The 16,351-nt window shown below is 43.5% G+C and overlaps 1 protein-coding gene across 1 annotated transcript in view; it reads left to right on the top strand.

The window, feature by feature from the left end:
* Nucleotides 1–16,351, top strand: part of LOC117042274 (neurexin-3-like) — a 632,640-nt gene that overhangs the window by 102,547 nt on the left and 513,742 nt on the right. Inside the window, exon 3 of the mRNA XM_033141809.1 lies at nucleotides 7,752–7,769. Coding sequence (XP_032997700.1) covers nucleotides 7,752–7,769 — 18 coding nt within the window. The remainder of the gene's footprint in view (nucleotides 1–7,751; nucleotides 7,770–16,351) is intronic.

Genomic DNA, 16,351 nt, shown 5'->3' with positions numbered 1-16,351 from the left:
GGTTAATAGTGAATCAGTGACTTTCCCCCCTTCCCATTTCTCTCTCTTTCTTCCACATTTCTTTCCTCTGTGCCACTCATGTGGAATTAGACTGCTAGTTGCCCACCTATGTTTTAGAAGAACATTACATTGGGATCTCCCATGTACTATGCAGTTTAGCCCTTACATTGTAGAACAAAGCAAAAAATTAAAAAAAGTTCCAGACAATGTGATTTGTGCCCATTGAGACTGGTAGGACAGAAGGCAGGAAGGGCAACAGTAGATAGAGCCAGTGACATTTGTCCCCATCATCCTCCCTGCTGAGTTCTTCAAGGGCAACACTGAGACCAAGGAGGAGGAAGCTGACAGACAGTGCTAACCCCTGTACTGGTACTGTAGGTGAGGAGGCAGGGCATGTTGAAGACTGGCTTAAGACAGGCTGAGGTTGATGGAGCAGTGCCCCATTTGCCCTAATACACCAGCCTCCATTGGTTTGAGGTGCAAAAATTCATTTCATGTTGTCAGACTGGGTAGTGCCCTGGCCGAGTTGCAGTGAGGCGAAGGAAGAAGAGCAGGGATGGGAACCAATACTGAATGTTTGTCAAAGGGAGGTTGCTGAATTCACAACAGGATGTCTGGGTGTGCCTTCTGAATAGAAAAACTTTCCCTTTGTTTCACAACCTTTCTTCTCTCCCTTCCCCCCTTACGTCTATTATTTGAGACGTTTCCCATCAAAACCTACAAAGGGTGAAAGTAATCCAAGACCCACCCAGGTAGGTGTAGCTAAAGAGATCAAGTGGCCTAGTAATTGGAGAGGAAGCCTTTCACTACTAGGTCAACAGCTCCCTTTCATCCTGGGTGGTTCCCATCTGACGGCTGTTCAGAAACCTGGAGCAGGGGATTCTCTGTCTGGTTACCGGTAGGCAGGTGTCCAGAGAATGCCAGGGGGAATGGAGCTGACTTACACCATGAAAGCAGGCTGCCTGCTCCTCCTTTAGAAGTGGGGCTCTCCTGTGTTGCTCAGTGTCAAGAGGGTTGGCATCTAACATAGGCTTCCCCTGTCCCAGATGCTGTCTAGTCCGTAGCAGTTCAACAAAGGCCTCTCTCCCCTGGATTGTCAGCACAGCACCTTTCATCAGCGACAAAAACTCACATGAAATATTCAAAATAAAATGCCCCAGACATTTCGTGCTACAGCCACGACAACGATATGAGCTATGCTATCATCTGTTCCTTCTCATCTCTCTTGATCTTTCCCCCATTCCTTTTTGGGGCCTACCCAGGTGGCTAGCGCCACACCTGACAAAAGGCAGTCGCCCTGCTGATCCCAATTTCAGCAGAGCTATTAGCATCAAAGAGCAAAAGCAAACAACCTTGGCTTGCAGCTCAGCACTCTACAAAGCCACTGTGAATGGGTCCTTGTGCCTAGGACAAAGAAAATCCAGCCATTGCCTTTTGTCAAGAGACTCCCTTTGCTGTTTCTGAAGTGCTCTGAAGTAGAGAAAGGGATAACCTCTGCCTGGAAGAAAGGCCTGTGATCCTCGGTATTTTAGAAGGGATGTGGGGTCTGCAGTACATTCCGAGTTTCATACAGGACTTTTTACTTCTTCTGCACAGTGGGAGAAAGGAAAGGGCAAGTAGCAGAAGCTTGCTGGAGCATGAGCAGGCTTTGGAGGTAAGGGGTCAGGTATACAGAAGCACGTGCGCGGAAGCCCCCACACCATTGTTTTTAAAGAGAAGCATTTTCAGAAGGGGAAAATTCAGAGTGGGGAAGAGGGAAGGGTGGGTGCTGAACACTTTCCTTGGCTTTCCCCTTTTCTTTTAAAGTTAGTTAACTTAAAGGTAAAGGTAAAGGGACCCCTGACCATCAGGTCCAGTCGTGTCCGACTCTGGGGTTGCGGCGCTCATCTCGCTCTATAGGCCGAGGGAGCCGGCGTTTGTCCGCAGACAGCTTCCGGGTCATGTGGCCAGCATGACAAAGCCGCTTCTGGTGAACCAGAGCAGCGCACGGAAACGCCGTTTACCTTCCCGCTGGAAGGTAAACGGCGGTATCTACTTGCACTTTGACGTGCTTTCGAACTGCTAGGTGGGCAGGAGCTGGGACCGAGCAACGGGAGCTCACCCCGTGGCAGGGATTCGAACTGCCGACCTTCTGATCAGCTAGCCCTAGACTCTGTGGTTTAACCCACAGCGCCACCTGGTATTTCAGTTGCAAAACCACAACACATTACCCAACATTTATATTAAACACTCAGTGGGTGGTGGAAGCAATTGTGTGTATTTTGGAGGGGGGCAATAGTCATGGAGAGGTTTAAACAACCTTCCCTTGCTGCTATACTGTGCTCTAAATCAACCTTTCCCAGAGTCCCCCCGCCCCAGTGTGTGTGTGTGGGGGGGACAAATCTGCATATCCTCCCAACATCCTAGTGAAGCAAATCGGGACATGGCCCATCCTCTCAACACACTTAAAATCACTCCCCCGCCAACGTCTCTGTGCCCCCTTCGCAGATACATCCACCCACCTCAGTTACCACCCCCTTCCCACCTTGACATACCACTTGGACGCCTTTCACTCAGCTCCTCCCTCCCTCCCTCCCTTGGTGCTCACCCGTTTGCTCTCACATCCTGCTGACACGCCCTTACGTACCTTCACCCACTGCTCCTTTTTTTTGCCCCAACAGTTGCTTGCCAGCCAGCCAGCCCCCTCCCTTTCCCCTTCCCCTTCCCCTTCCCCTCCCACAACACAAACACACACACATGCTTACACACAAGGGCTGCAGAGGCTCCTTCCCCTCCAGTTCGCTTTGTTTCCAGCTGAAGTTCTTTTTTTTTATTAAAGATTTTCTTGATTTACAAAAGTGTGTGAAATGTCTCTCTCGTATTCCCGCCCCCCCCATGTAACATTTTGACAATCCAGCTGAAGTTCTGAGCCAGTGCTACTCGCACAATGTGAGGCAGAGGAGGAGGAAGTGTGTGGGCCCAAGGTGAGAGTAGCGATGGTGGAGGAATAATTTTTAAATGACTTTATACATGGAATTTGGCAGTTCCTGTTCCAAATGAACTTTCCATGCATGGGACCACCTCTTTTTTATATTTTATTAACTTTATTGCAGCGATACAGAAGAAAAACCCCCATTGAAATAGAAACATTAACTAAAGAAAAATAAAATTTGAAATTACAGATTGAGTTCTTCCTTAAGTAAAACCTCAAGATACATGCAAATAATACAATCCAATATACCTAAAATAAAAATAACACAAAACCAACATAATAACATCCGATTCAATATTCAATATTCATTTAAATCAATTTCTACTAACCTTTAACAATACATCTTTCTTCCATTATTCTGTCCATTCTTATCTATTTCTGTTATATATTACCTCCTCCTCCCTCATGGCTTCCACTTGTCATCATCCCAGGAAATCGATCTATCTCTTCTCTTTTACTACTCTGATATTCTTTATAATCCATCTATTCTATTTCCTTCTATCTTTCCTTTTTAACTTTTATTCACAATACAGAGTATCTAGAAATGGAGCCAGCATTTCACAGTGGGGCATTGCTTTTTCAGGTATTCTCCAAATTTCCCCAATCTTGTTTGAATTTTTAGTCACTACTTCCTCTAATTTTATCAGTTAATTTAGCCAGATCAATATAATTAAATAATTTTTCTTGCCAATTTTTAATTCCCGGCATTTCTTTCTTTTTCCAATATTGGGCTATCAAAGTTCTAGCCGCAGCTGTAGCATAGTGGAAAAGTTTTTCATCTTGTTTGTTTATTTCTCCATCCAAAATTCCCAATAAAAATAGTTCCGGATTTTTCTTTATATTATATTTCATCATTTTTTAAATTTCTTTTTTAATTTCTTCTAAAACCTGGCTCCAAAATTTTTGAATCACCCCGCAATGCCACCACATGTGTAAGAAGGTCCCCTCTTCCTTTTGACATTTCCAGAAAAAGTTGCTTTTTGTTTTATACATTTTATGTATTTTACTTGGTGTCATATACCACCTGTAGAACATCTTAATCATGTTTTCCCTAATCCCCTCCGCCGCTCACTTATGTCTGGGGTGCTCATGGATTGTATTCTTTTTTTTAAAAGCCTGGCTATTAAGCATACAATGTTCGTGAAACAGTCAGGCCCTATGCTTTATTGTTATTTTTGTGGTATAGTTTTCTTATATTAATGTAATGCTATTTTTTTCATTTATGAATTGCTTCCCACGAGGCATCCCAAAGCAACGTACCATATAATAACATATATAATCCTTTCGGTTCCTCAGTTCAGTTCCTCGGAAGATATCAAGGCAGCATATACTCCCCAAACATTTTTTTAAATAAAAAATGTATGTTGCTGTAAAGATGTGGAGAGTTCTGTGCCAGTTATTTCAGCTGCTATGTGGACCTGTTATAAAATGGCAATAATCCAGAGAACCACACATGTGCAGAGTGGTCTGTTGCCAACAGTGGGAAAGATCTGGCTGGGTGCACAGAGGCTACTTTTCATTCAACACAGAAACAAAAAGGCATGCTCTCAAAACTACATTACCCAGATAGGATTTGTCATTGCTTATGTAACCAGCTCTGGGGTTGAGTATGGAGGTGGCCCACAGCTTTAGGCAAACGGGGCAACAACTACCTGACCATATGGTAGTTCATCAGCTAGCCTGCCATATACCTCCCCCAACATAACTTTTACTACTGCTAATACTGATTTGATGGCTGGTGCCATTTAGTAGGCTCTGATTCTCTACAGCTTCATGGAGGAAAGCTGACTCCTGAGCTCTGCGTGGTGGACAGCTTTATGGAAAGCAGGTTCTGTGGGAGGAAGAAAGCAAGGATGACTCCATGCAATAACAAGAGGTAGCAGCTGCCCCTCCAAAAATATTTTCTCTTATCCCACGCAACTGAATGAAAGCACATAGCTTCATGAGCCACAGCAAACCAGTTACGCTAGGTTAATGGCTTAAGTTTGAATTAAACATTTAAAAGCCTGCGAGTCTACGTTTTAAAAAAGTTCCTCCCTCTCCCCCCCCCCATCCACTTTTAATCCAATAAACATTAGCACTTTGCAGGAGAACATGGGGACATTTTTTCATAGGCATCTTATAATTGCTTTGATGGGGACATCACATTTTTAAATCATGTAGCATAGGAAGGACTCATAAATTAGCTCTGTGACATGATGGTGTGTGAATATGTGTTTGTGTGTGTTTGGGATGTGACCTTATTAAGGAAATTGATGTGAGTCAAACCTGAGGACTTTTATATAGTAAGACATCTCTTCATTTCTCATGCAAACATAGATCCATCTAGCCACAAACTAGCAAGAGCTCACATGCAGATGTGGAAAGATGCTTTGGGATAAACACTCTTCTGACATTCAGATTATATTGAGATTACTTACGATCTATAGTCTATGCTTGTTACCTCTCCTCATGCTTGATGCTGGGTGGAGTTTGCTTTGTTTTTTTTGAATGAGTCTTATAAAAAAACCCCCAAAAGATCTAAGGAAGTATTTCAGAGCTACCCCTTGAAGATCATCTCAGCTTTTTAAATCTAGTGTTGTTGTTGTTGTTGGTTAAGGTTTGTAATTGTTTTAGCATTAATTGGTTTTTCATAGCCGATTGTGGTCTTTTAGTTGCTGGGGTAGGGAGGTTGTACAGACAAATGTGATAAAATCATTAAGGGCTCATCCACAATTCTGCTTGTTCTGCTGCTTCCTCCTGGGAAAACCCCATTGTATCTGAAGAAAAGTCAATTGTTTTTTCTGCGGACTGAGGTCTGTTCCGATTCAGTGGCAGACAGTGGGTTTGCCCTGGAAAAGTGGCTGCACAGATGAAAACACTGCTCAGACCCATGCCTAGAAAGCGTGGGACAAGCAAAAGACCTCTTAGGCCCATGTTTTCCACGTGTGGGACAAGTGGAAGTGCGGACGAGCCCTAATAAGAAAGAGAACTAATGGTTGATTTTGGGATTGACAACCGACCTGCTTTCCAGCAGTTTCTCATTATGGGTTGTAGGATGTGCCTAGCTTTCATAGGATAACAAGAATTTAAGAAGAGCTCTGCCAAATCAGATCAAAGGCGTATCTTCTGCAGCAGCTTGATGACTGTGCACTCCCTCCATGGTTGGAGGCATAATGCTTCTGAGTACCAGTTGCTAGAAATTGCAGGAAGGGAGAGGGCTCTTGTGCTCAGGTTCTGCTTGCAGGTTCTCCACAGGCATCTGGTCAGCCACTGTGAGAACAGAATGCTGGACTAGATGGGCCATTGGCCACATCCAGTAGGCTTAGCTTAGGTTTCCCATAGCAGCCAACCACAGGCAGGTAGCTTAGGTTTCCCATAGCAGCCAACCACAGGCAGGACAGGACCCTTCTCTTGCTGTTACTCCCCAGCAAATGATATTCAGAAGCAGCATATTTCCATCATGACTTAGCAGCCATTGGCAGCCTTGAATTCTATGAATTTGTTTAACCCCCTTTCAATGTGTCTGTGAGCTGGTGGCCAGATTTTACCTTTTCTCAGCCCCATGGGTCACCTCATCAGGTGATTGACAGCTGGGTGTCCCCACTCACTTGTCAACATTGGCTTTCAGCCATGGGAAGATGTAGTGACTAAGCAGGATTGAAGACCCCATCCATCAGCTGATGAGCAGGGAGTTCAGCCATGCTTTTTGCAGGGATCATCAGCAGTGAGTTCACCGTGGGCAGCTGTTCCAGTTGCATCTCTACCTCCTTTACACCTTACGCCACATATGATGTTAGGTGTGAGGCAGTTGGGTGTGGTTCAAGAAAAATGGCTTGGCAGGTCAATGAGGAGACATGGCAGGCCAAATTTGCCCCATAGGCCAAAGGTTCCCCACCCATGAACTCCAGGAACTAGGTATTTTGCTCTCTACATAATACTGGTCTGCTCATTGTTGCATATCAGCCACATCCCTGCAGATCACCAAAATATGCTATCGGAGCTGCCAACGTAGCAAGGACCAAGTGACACAAGGGGCCAGAGAGGTCAATCTGGTTCTAATGCTGATGATTCTGGCTTGGTTCCTTGAACTGACCTGCTAAGCCAAGAGCCTGCTGGGTGCAATAGCCACTGAACTATTACCCTTGCCTGGGAAAAGATCATGCATCAAAAACTCAAAAGTTCCCATGTTGTCTGCAATGAAGGATGGTCACAGGGAACAGTGGGCAGAATGTCTTGAAATGGCTTGTCTTTTTATTTTTGTGCTAGCCCTTTGAGGGCTAAGTTTGGAGTTCACAGCTGGTCATAAATTCACACGAACCCTTTCAGAAAAGGGAACTAATTTTTCTTTTCCTCCTGAAAATAGCTTGAATGTACTTGAATTTATGTGAATGAAGCTATCCTGCTGCAGGGGTTATGCTCTTTATTTCTCTCTTGTTTGAAACTGTGTGTGAAATGAAATGACACAGAATATTCTAACCAATATTCTTGCAGGAGTTGACCTAAGTTGGGCCTATCTGATTCCGGAACCTTTCTCTCCATCCAGACAGATACGACATCTGACTTACTTCTACATGCACAGAGGAGGGCCAGCCAAGCCCTTTCCCTTGCATGGCTGGGCTGATGACCATAGATGGGTGGCTTTGAAAACTTCTGGTTTTGCATGAAATTGATTTCCATGCAAAGAAGCTAAGCTGCTTGTGTGTGTGTGCATGTTGTGTGTCTAATACTTTCTCTCTCTTTTCTCTCTCTCCCTCTCTTCCCCCTCCCTTTCGTGCTTCCTATGAAAATGCTTCATCAGATGTCAATCGTGTTCCAGGTGAGTGTTGTGTTTGCCAGTGTGGAAGGCTAATCTTTTGAGGACTGGGGTGATCCTAGAGCAAATATTTCAAGCAAGTGATTGGAAAAGTATTAGACTGCAAGGATGGTATTTACAGGTGCAGTGTGGTGGAATGTTTGTTTTTGTCATGATAAAATGTTGAAGAATTATACACAGCAAATTCAATGTCAATGAAGAATAGTGAGGATGCACTGAGTTGGTGGTTTCTTTGGATTCTAACCTATTTCAGATCAGGTGTTGCTTAAGAAGTGAAGACCTGGTATGCTTCTGTTGCTACAGTGTGAACCTGCCATTACCGAAGAAATGTTGTTTTTGCTGAATTGTTCAAAGGTTTGATGAAAACTCCACTGAAATAAGAAGCAGTAAATAATCTAAAAAAATAAAGTTCATTGTTGTCCTGGAATATTCCTTAGAGCGTATAGTCTAAGGGTTTTCTTCATTTGTAATATGTGTGAATGAATGAATGAGGCTTCAGATGCAGTTTCATTTTGTGTTCTTCCAACATATTGGATTTATCCACTTCAAGAAAATATTCATCCACAGAGAATGCTGACTTCCAATTCCTGGGCTGTATAGCCTTCACTTCTGGGATGGAGGATGTTGATCTAATGAATGAACAAACAATATTAAAGGTCTTGGTTTGCCTGTCACTGAAGTCATATAGTGAACTCACAACCCAACTGCTGTGTTTTTCACATCCCCGGAAGCTTTGCCATGTGATAGGTGCTGTACCAGCTTCTGAGAAGAGGAGCAGACCAAAACTAGGGACCAAAATTCATACTTCATGCCAACGTGTGTAACTTTCCCCCATTATTTTTTTTTTAAAAAAATGAGAAGCAGTCTCAGGAGGCTTGTACAGTGGCAGAGAGGGGTCACTCAACCATAATCAAATGTATCCCCTAGCTGCTTTTTTGTAGATAGTTTTCTATCTTTCTTATCAAAGTGAGAAAGATAACTGATAGCCAGGGGTGGGGAACCTGCAGCTCATGGGTCAAATTTGGCCCAAGGGACTGCTTTCCTCAAACTATGCCCACTTGACCCCAGTGTCAGGTGTGGGACAAATATGGCAGTTTTCTCTCTCTCTCTTATCAAAGTGAGAAAGATAACTGATAGCCGGGGTGGGGAACCTGCAGCTCATGGGTCAAATTTGGCCCAAGGGACTGCTTTCCTCAAACTATGCCCGCTTGACCCCAGTGTCAGGTGTGGGACAAATATGGCAGTATTGACTGCATTGCACAGCTCTCCATGGGGAACCCAATTGCTCGGCCAATCCTTGCTGAATCAGTTGCATGAGTTTCCCTGGAATAGCAAGTAAGGTTGTAGTCGCTGTCCAGCAGCTGATGTGTTACGATTTCAGCCCTGCTAGATCAGCTGTGTGACTGAGTTCCCTGTGAGGAACTCAATCATGCAGCCAATCTCTGTAGAAAACAGCTCTGCCAGGCCTTTGTGCAGTGCTCTATCAAGCACAGGGCTGGCAAATCCCTTGCACTGTAGTTCCTTAGTGCCTGAAGAAAAGCTGGCTGTTGGGAAGTGCTGTGCAAGGCAGGCAGAGATTTTTATGTTGCCGTAACCTGCCTTGGTACCTCACATTGAACAGTGGGTAAGAAATCCAATAAATGATAATGTGAATTAATCATCATAATAAATAACCATCATAATTAATCATCATGATTAATAATCTTTCTCTAAGTCATTCGATTTACACCTAGGACTGTAACTCCCCCTGCCCAAAATCAATCAAGTCAAGAGTGCAAGTTTATCTACAGTTCTCTTCCTATTCTCTCTGTATCATGCTTTCTTTGCTCACCATATGCACCATATTAGCATGGAATAAGGCAGTACATCCTCACAACACAAGTAATAATAGGGGTGGAAGAGGTCATGTGACACTGTTTTTTCTAGGCATGATTCTGAAAGAGATTTGATCAACTAATAACACCCATCTCATATTTGCCTTTGCAATGTGTTTTCCCTCTCTAAATGAACCAGGTATTCATACACAATTCAAAATGGACATCATGTCATATAACTTAGATAAGAGTAGAAGTCAAAATCTCCCCTGCCCTCCAGAATAGAAGATTCAGGGTGTGGGCTTCCATGGAAAGGAGTTAATATGCTTGGAAATGAGTTAAGATGCATGCAAAGCATTTTCTAGCACATCTGGTGCTGGAAGAAGAGATATAGGATATTTGTAAGAGTCACAAAATGCCTAGTTAGCTCTCATTTGGCACCTGCTTCACAATAGTCCTCGCACAACAGCACCCCTCTCAATTCAAGATCCGCTCACACCCTTTAACTATTACAGCTTATTTAGATTTCTTTAACTGATACAAATGGACTTGGCATTCTCTGAGCACCTGTTGCATACACACAGGCTTGTACGCCCCTCCCCACACCCTCCCTCTTCTCCTGGAGATACGCTGTGGATTTGACTATATGCAATTACGTGTCACTGTCAGCTGCAGTTGCATTCAGCAGGCAGGGTGTGCAAAAGGGCACGTTTTCTCATATATCTGGTGCCTTCACCTTACCTTGCTTCAAATTTGGCAAAGCTGATAAAATTTCCCTAAGGATTGGATCTGGCCTGTAGGTACTTAGTTGGCCATCCCTGTTGCAACCTGTTTTGATGCAGAAAGGTGCCCCAGGCTGCTGCTATGAGAGACTGTTTATAGATTTATGAGACAGTTTAGGATTTTTATTTATCATGCAACTATTTACCCGCAGGCAGCAGGAGGGCTGCAAAAGGACTTGTATTGATGATTTGATTCATTTTATTTCCCTGCTAGACAGGCCACAACTAATACCCCAGCCAACAGCCTAACATTGGTTGTCACAAAGTGCTTGACTCCAAGACATTCTCTGTAGGCAAGGCCAAAATTGAGTGAACTGGAATTTGATTTGAATGAACTCTTTTATTTTAGTGCCAGCCATCTCATTTTTTTTAGACTACCATTCCTGTTAGCATGGAGCCCACCAAAGAGGCATGATCAGCTGTGATGCTCCTCACCCTCTTTAACAGCCACTTCATAACTTTTCTATTTCAGTTTAGAACTGCAAGCTTGTTTTTGGTCAGTAGTGCAGGTTGGCTTGGCTGCTGTTTGCTCCACCTCTCAGTCCCTGCAGACAAAGAGGTCTCTGAGAGTCCTTTTGCCACTGATGTATAGTGAAGTGTCATTACCAAGCAGGTCTCTCACGTTCATATCCTCAGGGACTCGCCACATGCTTGTTTGTTTTTAAAACAGTCCCACTTTTCCATAAATCATGCTCAAAGCAGATAACACTGTTTTATTTTTATTTTTGTAACAACAAATTCAACAACCGATAAATACTGATTCGGCAACAGGGACTCAAGGTGGCTTACAGCTAAAACAGAAACAATTAAAGGCATAGAAAAAAAAAGCACGCATTCAAAACCAATTAAACGTTAATAGAATTGAAATATATCAGTATCTATATATAATATCTATTAGAACATGGATGGAAAGATGCCGGAGTGCCCCCCATCACCTTTTAAATTGTAGGGTCTTAAAAAAAAATTGTCCATTTTCTTTCTTAGCAAGGCCTTTATTAAGGTACAGGACTGATAGCAATTGAATAGTGGGGGGACCATGCTGTTTGACCTTATTTCTCCCCAATATCACAACTTCTGGAGTCACTTGGCTACTAAATTACAGTAGATGAGGCTACTGAGATTTCTGTGTCGTTGTCGATTTGCACATTCTTACCTGGGAGCAGGGGCGTAGCAAGGTAAATTGGTACCCGGGGGCAAAAAGTTTTTTGTCACCCCCCCCCCCCAGGCATGGGAAGGTCAGGTGGTACCCGGTGCGGAAAATTTATTGTCAACCCCCCCATTGACCCCCGCAAAATTGGTTTTACGTTATTTCATATTTTCTTACAAAGGAATAATAACAAGTAATAATAAAAAATTATTATTTATATCCCACCCTCCTGGGCCGAAGTCGGGCTCAGGGTGGCTAACATCAGATACATAACATTGGTATAAAATCAAATAATTAAATTACCTCCTAAAAACATCTCAAAATCAAATTAAAGTCTAATTAGATGGCTTTCCACAGGGTTAGGGTTGGGAACACTAAGTGTTCTCTGAACTGGAATTTCAGCCTTCATGACATAGGAAAACAGCCAAGTAAACAGCTATTTTGGTGGAGGAGGGTCAAGATATTAACCAATATGCATGAAATTTCATATATAGCTATATAACCCCTAGTATAGTAAGATAAGACCTTCGGAGCAGGCATTTTTTAAAAAATAAATAAATAAAAATTCCCCATTTTTTTCCCCCAAAAAAGTTTTTTTTCAAAAAACAACAACAACAACAACAGTTCCTTGATAATTTGTCACCCTCTCCATTATGGGACCCGGGGCGCCCCCCCCCCCCGCCCCCTTGCTACGCCCCTGCCTGGGAGTCTCAGAAACCATTAGCTAACATTGTTCATCCAATGGCTGTGGGTGCGTCACCATCATCTGATAGCCCCTTAAGGTTTCTAAGGCTAGCAGAGAAGCTCTCAGTGCAAGGGTAAAGTTGATAAAGAACTGCAGTTAGAGCATTTGATTAGAAATTTGATTAGTTCCTGTGAAATCTTAAAAGAGACATATTTGGAGGGGGAAATTGTTGGGGAAGCAAACACTTTGATAAGAACCCCTCCAGAATTGTGGGGTTTGTTTGTTTGCTTATGTAGCCTTCAATGCCATTGACACAATAAAGGTTCAATAGTGGTGAATTTATACTGGACGATCCACACACCCTTCCACTTTATTAGTGGTCGGTGCTGCTTTCCCAGATGCTGCATTATTGCCATCTGGAGGGGCATTCTTGCACCATAGGACAATAAAACTGGAACAGCCACCCCACCCCCATTTGTGATATGAAAAATTACAGAATTTCAGCTATGGAACATGCACCTATTGGAAATGAAGCAGCATGGCCACTTCAAAACCTTTGTAGGCTCAAACAGTATTGAAAGTGGGGTTGTGCATAACTGCCTCAATATCATGGTTAGTAGAAATAATCATAAATGCACACTAAAAAGGATGTATGGGGGGGGCCTTAAGACTAGCCGAAACCCCCATGATTCCAGCTTCTCTTCCTCTGTTACCTTTACGGACTTTCTGTGGATTTCCCCTAGAATAGTCCTGCTTCCTAGCTCTTGTTTCTGTTTGCCAAGTTACTGGTGCCAGAAAGCTATGTCCTACTTCATAGGAACTGAAGAGCTGTCATTGCTGGGTCCAAATTGGCCTTCAGACCAGAGGAGCTCACCTGCTCATAGTAGATGCTAACAGCTGTGAACAAGTAATACACAGCTTGGCAGCTTGGTTGCTGTGTAGCTTTTCGCTGGGGATTTCTCAGGAACCCTCTCTTAACCTTGCTGAAATGGATAGAGGTTGCACAGCACTGGTGGTTGTTGAAGTGTGCCCAGTATTTATGTTTTAGATTGCCGATCCTTTACACCAGCACAGCTTCTCATTCACTTAGGTCACCCTCATATGAACACTTGTATTCCCAGCCCCCCATTTTCCTGCATGTATTGGTTTGGTAATGCCAATACTTAAAAAGTACAAGACAGAAAGATAACATATTGACACAAGTCCCAGCAAAATAACCAATTATACCTTAAAAGCCAGCTGAAAAGAGAGAAATGTGTCAAACTTTTGGTGAAGGAAAGGGAATCCTGGTGGATTTCCACTGAGAAAGTGTTCTGTAATTATAGGAGCACCACCAAAAAGGTATTGTCTTTTGATTACGCCCACCTACAATTCCATATGGATGCGGTGGAGCACAGGACCTCTGTCAAGAGCAAATCAGCAGTAAATCATATGGAGTAAACAAAGTTAACTCTTTATAAGAAAAAACAACAGCAACCAGGTTCTGCCCAGGAATGTCAGGACTGATAAGCACAGCTACTCTTCTTCGGTAGGTCCTGCCCCTATGAGGCAGTTGTGGCTCTATGAGGCCACCTTCCCACAGCTGCCTAAGTGCCCTCCTCTCCCAGGTACCCCCCAAGTAATCTGAGACTGCACCTGTGTGCCTGTCTCTGCTCCTCCTGCTTCATGCCTCTCCAGGTTCTGGGAGACCAGGAGGGAGGGGAGCTTGTCGCAGTAAGAGGGGGAAGGACCTTCTGCTTCTTCGCCAGCCTGACACATCTCTGCCTCTTGGCACCCCTTATCCCACTCTCCTGCTTCCACTTCTGGTTCTGGAATTCTCTCTGCTCCAGACTCCCCCTTCTCACCAAGCCGTGCTACCTCTTCAGCTTCCAACACCACCACCACCTCCTCCTCCTCCCAGTCTTCTCCCTCTGACCATTCATCATCATCATCTCACCACTCACCCTGACTTGGAGCCTTCTTCCATTGGGGGTTCGCCCCAGCTGGTTCCTCCCACTATGCCTCTGTGTCCAACCACTCCTTAACATCATCTATGGTCAATGTTACTGTACAGGGAGGTCCATATGGGAGCATGTCATCTCTGGGGTAACCTGATCCTAAGCTGCTTAGGGTGTGCATATAAACAGGCTTCTCCATGTGCATCCTTACATGTAAGAGGAACTGCATATGCAGACAGGTGCTACCTCTGGTTCATAATTGTAAAATTCTACCCAGTGGCTGTAGCTGTATACCAGCTGTCCAATCAAATGAAAGTAGCTTTCTATGTGGCCAAGACTTCACCTCTAACCCCACCCCTCTTTCTAACATTGGCAGACCTACTTCTAAAATGGACACCTTGAACAGGAATGAAAGAGATGGAAAAGCACCAGTCACCTGTTGGGGGAGCTGAAGGGGAAGTGAGGGACTCTCACAATTTCTGCTGTCTCCCTGAACAAGTGGATGAATGGTGTGACTAATAATTTCATCAGCACAATGCAGGGTCTCAGTGTTGCTAGGTTGGGATTAGCAATGGGCTAATTCAAGCAGACAGCAGCTCACTGTGTGTGTGCTTATCTAAATTGGAGCCATTCTTTCTAAAAGAGATCAATAACTTCATTAATACTTTCCTCTTATAGAGTTAATTATAAATTTAAATGAATTCTTCCACTGTTCTAAATTTGAAAGTTCAGCCATGTACATAATTAACGGTTTATTCCCAAAATAAAATATTTTATTCATATTTACAAATGCTCTGTTTCTAGACCACTTATTTGGAAATCACACGTGAAATAACATGGAAGTAATGAAGGATTAAAATCTGCACAGCTCTTCCAACTTCATTCTTGCTATTTCCCATTATGTGTATATTTGCACATGGTCAGAAGTGGGAGGTGCTCTATTTCATTCATAAATTTGATGAAGGGAAGATACAGTTCCAGGACATAGCCAGCTACCATCTTGGATTTATTTGCACATGGTCTCTTCTGGCCCCAAATGCTCAGAGCATGGTTCAGGATGGCAGCAATTTGGTGAGGCTTCCTCAAAAGTCAGTCAAGTAAGCTGTTCAGTTTCGAGGGCATTAGCTATAGCAATATTTGGGGAGTGGAATATTGCGCAATGAGGCCTTGATTACACATTCTTTGCTATGTAAAACTTCTTACTGGCACACATCTACCCACTCTTTAGTCATGCTATTTATCTAGTTCCTGTTTGTGGGCACTTCCATTTAAATGCCTCTATGAGCCATTAAAACATATTAAACAGAGTGCAGAAAAGTAACTTGAATCCTCTGCAGCCTCTCGTACTCTTACATCAACATGAAAGAATGCATGAAAACAATTCTTCTAGTCTGTATATTACCCCTGAAAATCTCTTCCTCTGACACTGACAGTGACTTACTCCTAAGATGGGCATCTCAAGTGGAGATGGAAGAGGTGGCATAGCACAGCTGTTTTGTGTAATTGGATTGGAAATGGGCCTCAGGCTACAATATCTCTGCTTAGCTTCTGGCTGGCTGTACTGCTGGGGCCTGTAAGGAGCCCCTTGGCTACTGCATATGCCATTGATGTATTGGATGAAAATGACTGTTTTCTAGCCCAGCTACAGGTGTGCCCAGTGGTGAAGGATGGGTGGGCACTATGTATGCTGGAGGCTAACAACTCATCACATCCTGTCCAACAGAAACCCAAATCCTTTGAGAACCTCTCTCTCTCTGCATTGCATTCCTCTGTAATTCTTTCTTTCTTCGTAGTTCAGCACCTTCTTTTAAAAGCTAGGTGTGTGCTTGCCTTTTCTTTAAAAAAAGAAAATCTGGTTTTATATAGGTAACTCAGAGTTTAAGAGTCCCAGTTATGGTTGGAAGCGAGCCCTATCGCTCAATAGAATCCAAGGCTATGTGCCTAGTAGTGCTCTGGGGGATAAAGTCCAGTTCTTGCTGTGCTGTTAGTTTTGTTCTGTGATTCTTTCCTGTCGCCATTCAAAGGTAGAAATGGTAGTCTTTTGGCCTAAATGGAACCATTCGTCTTCCAACACGCGAACAAAGTCTTTTTGTTCCAGCTGATACACACAAAAAACACCCCTCCACCCAGTTCAACATTGGCTGAGTACAACAGGACAAGCTATAATTAAGAAGAACAAAAAGACTCCATCGTCCTTCATGGCTTCAATCACTTGTCATT

This window comes from Lacerta agilis, chromosome 1 (assembly GCF_009819535.1).
Source record: "Lacerta agilis isolate rLacAgi1 chromosome 1, rLacAgi1.pri, whole genome shotgun sequence".
Classification (NCBI taxonomy): Eukaryota; Metazoa; Chordata; class Lepidosauria; order Squamata; family Lacertidae; genus Lacerta; species Lacerta agilis.
Note: the sequence above shows the minus strand (reverse complement) of the source record. Positions and strands in the feature narration are given on the sequence as shown.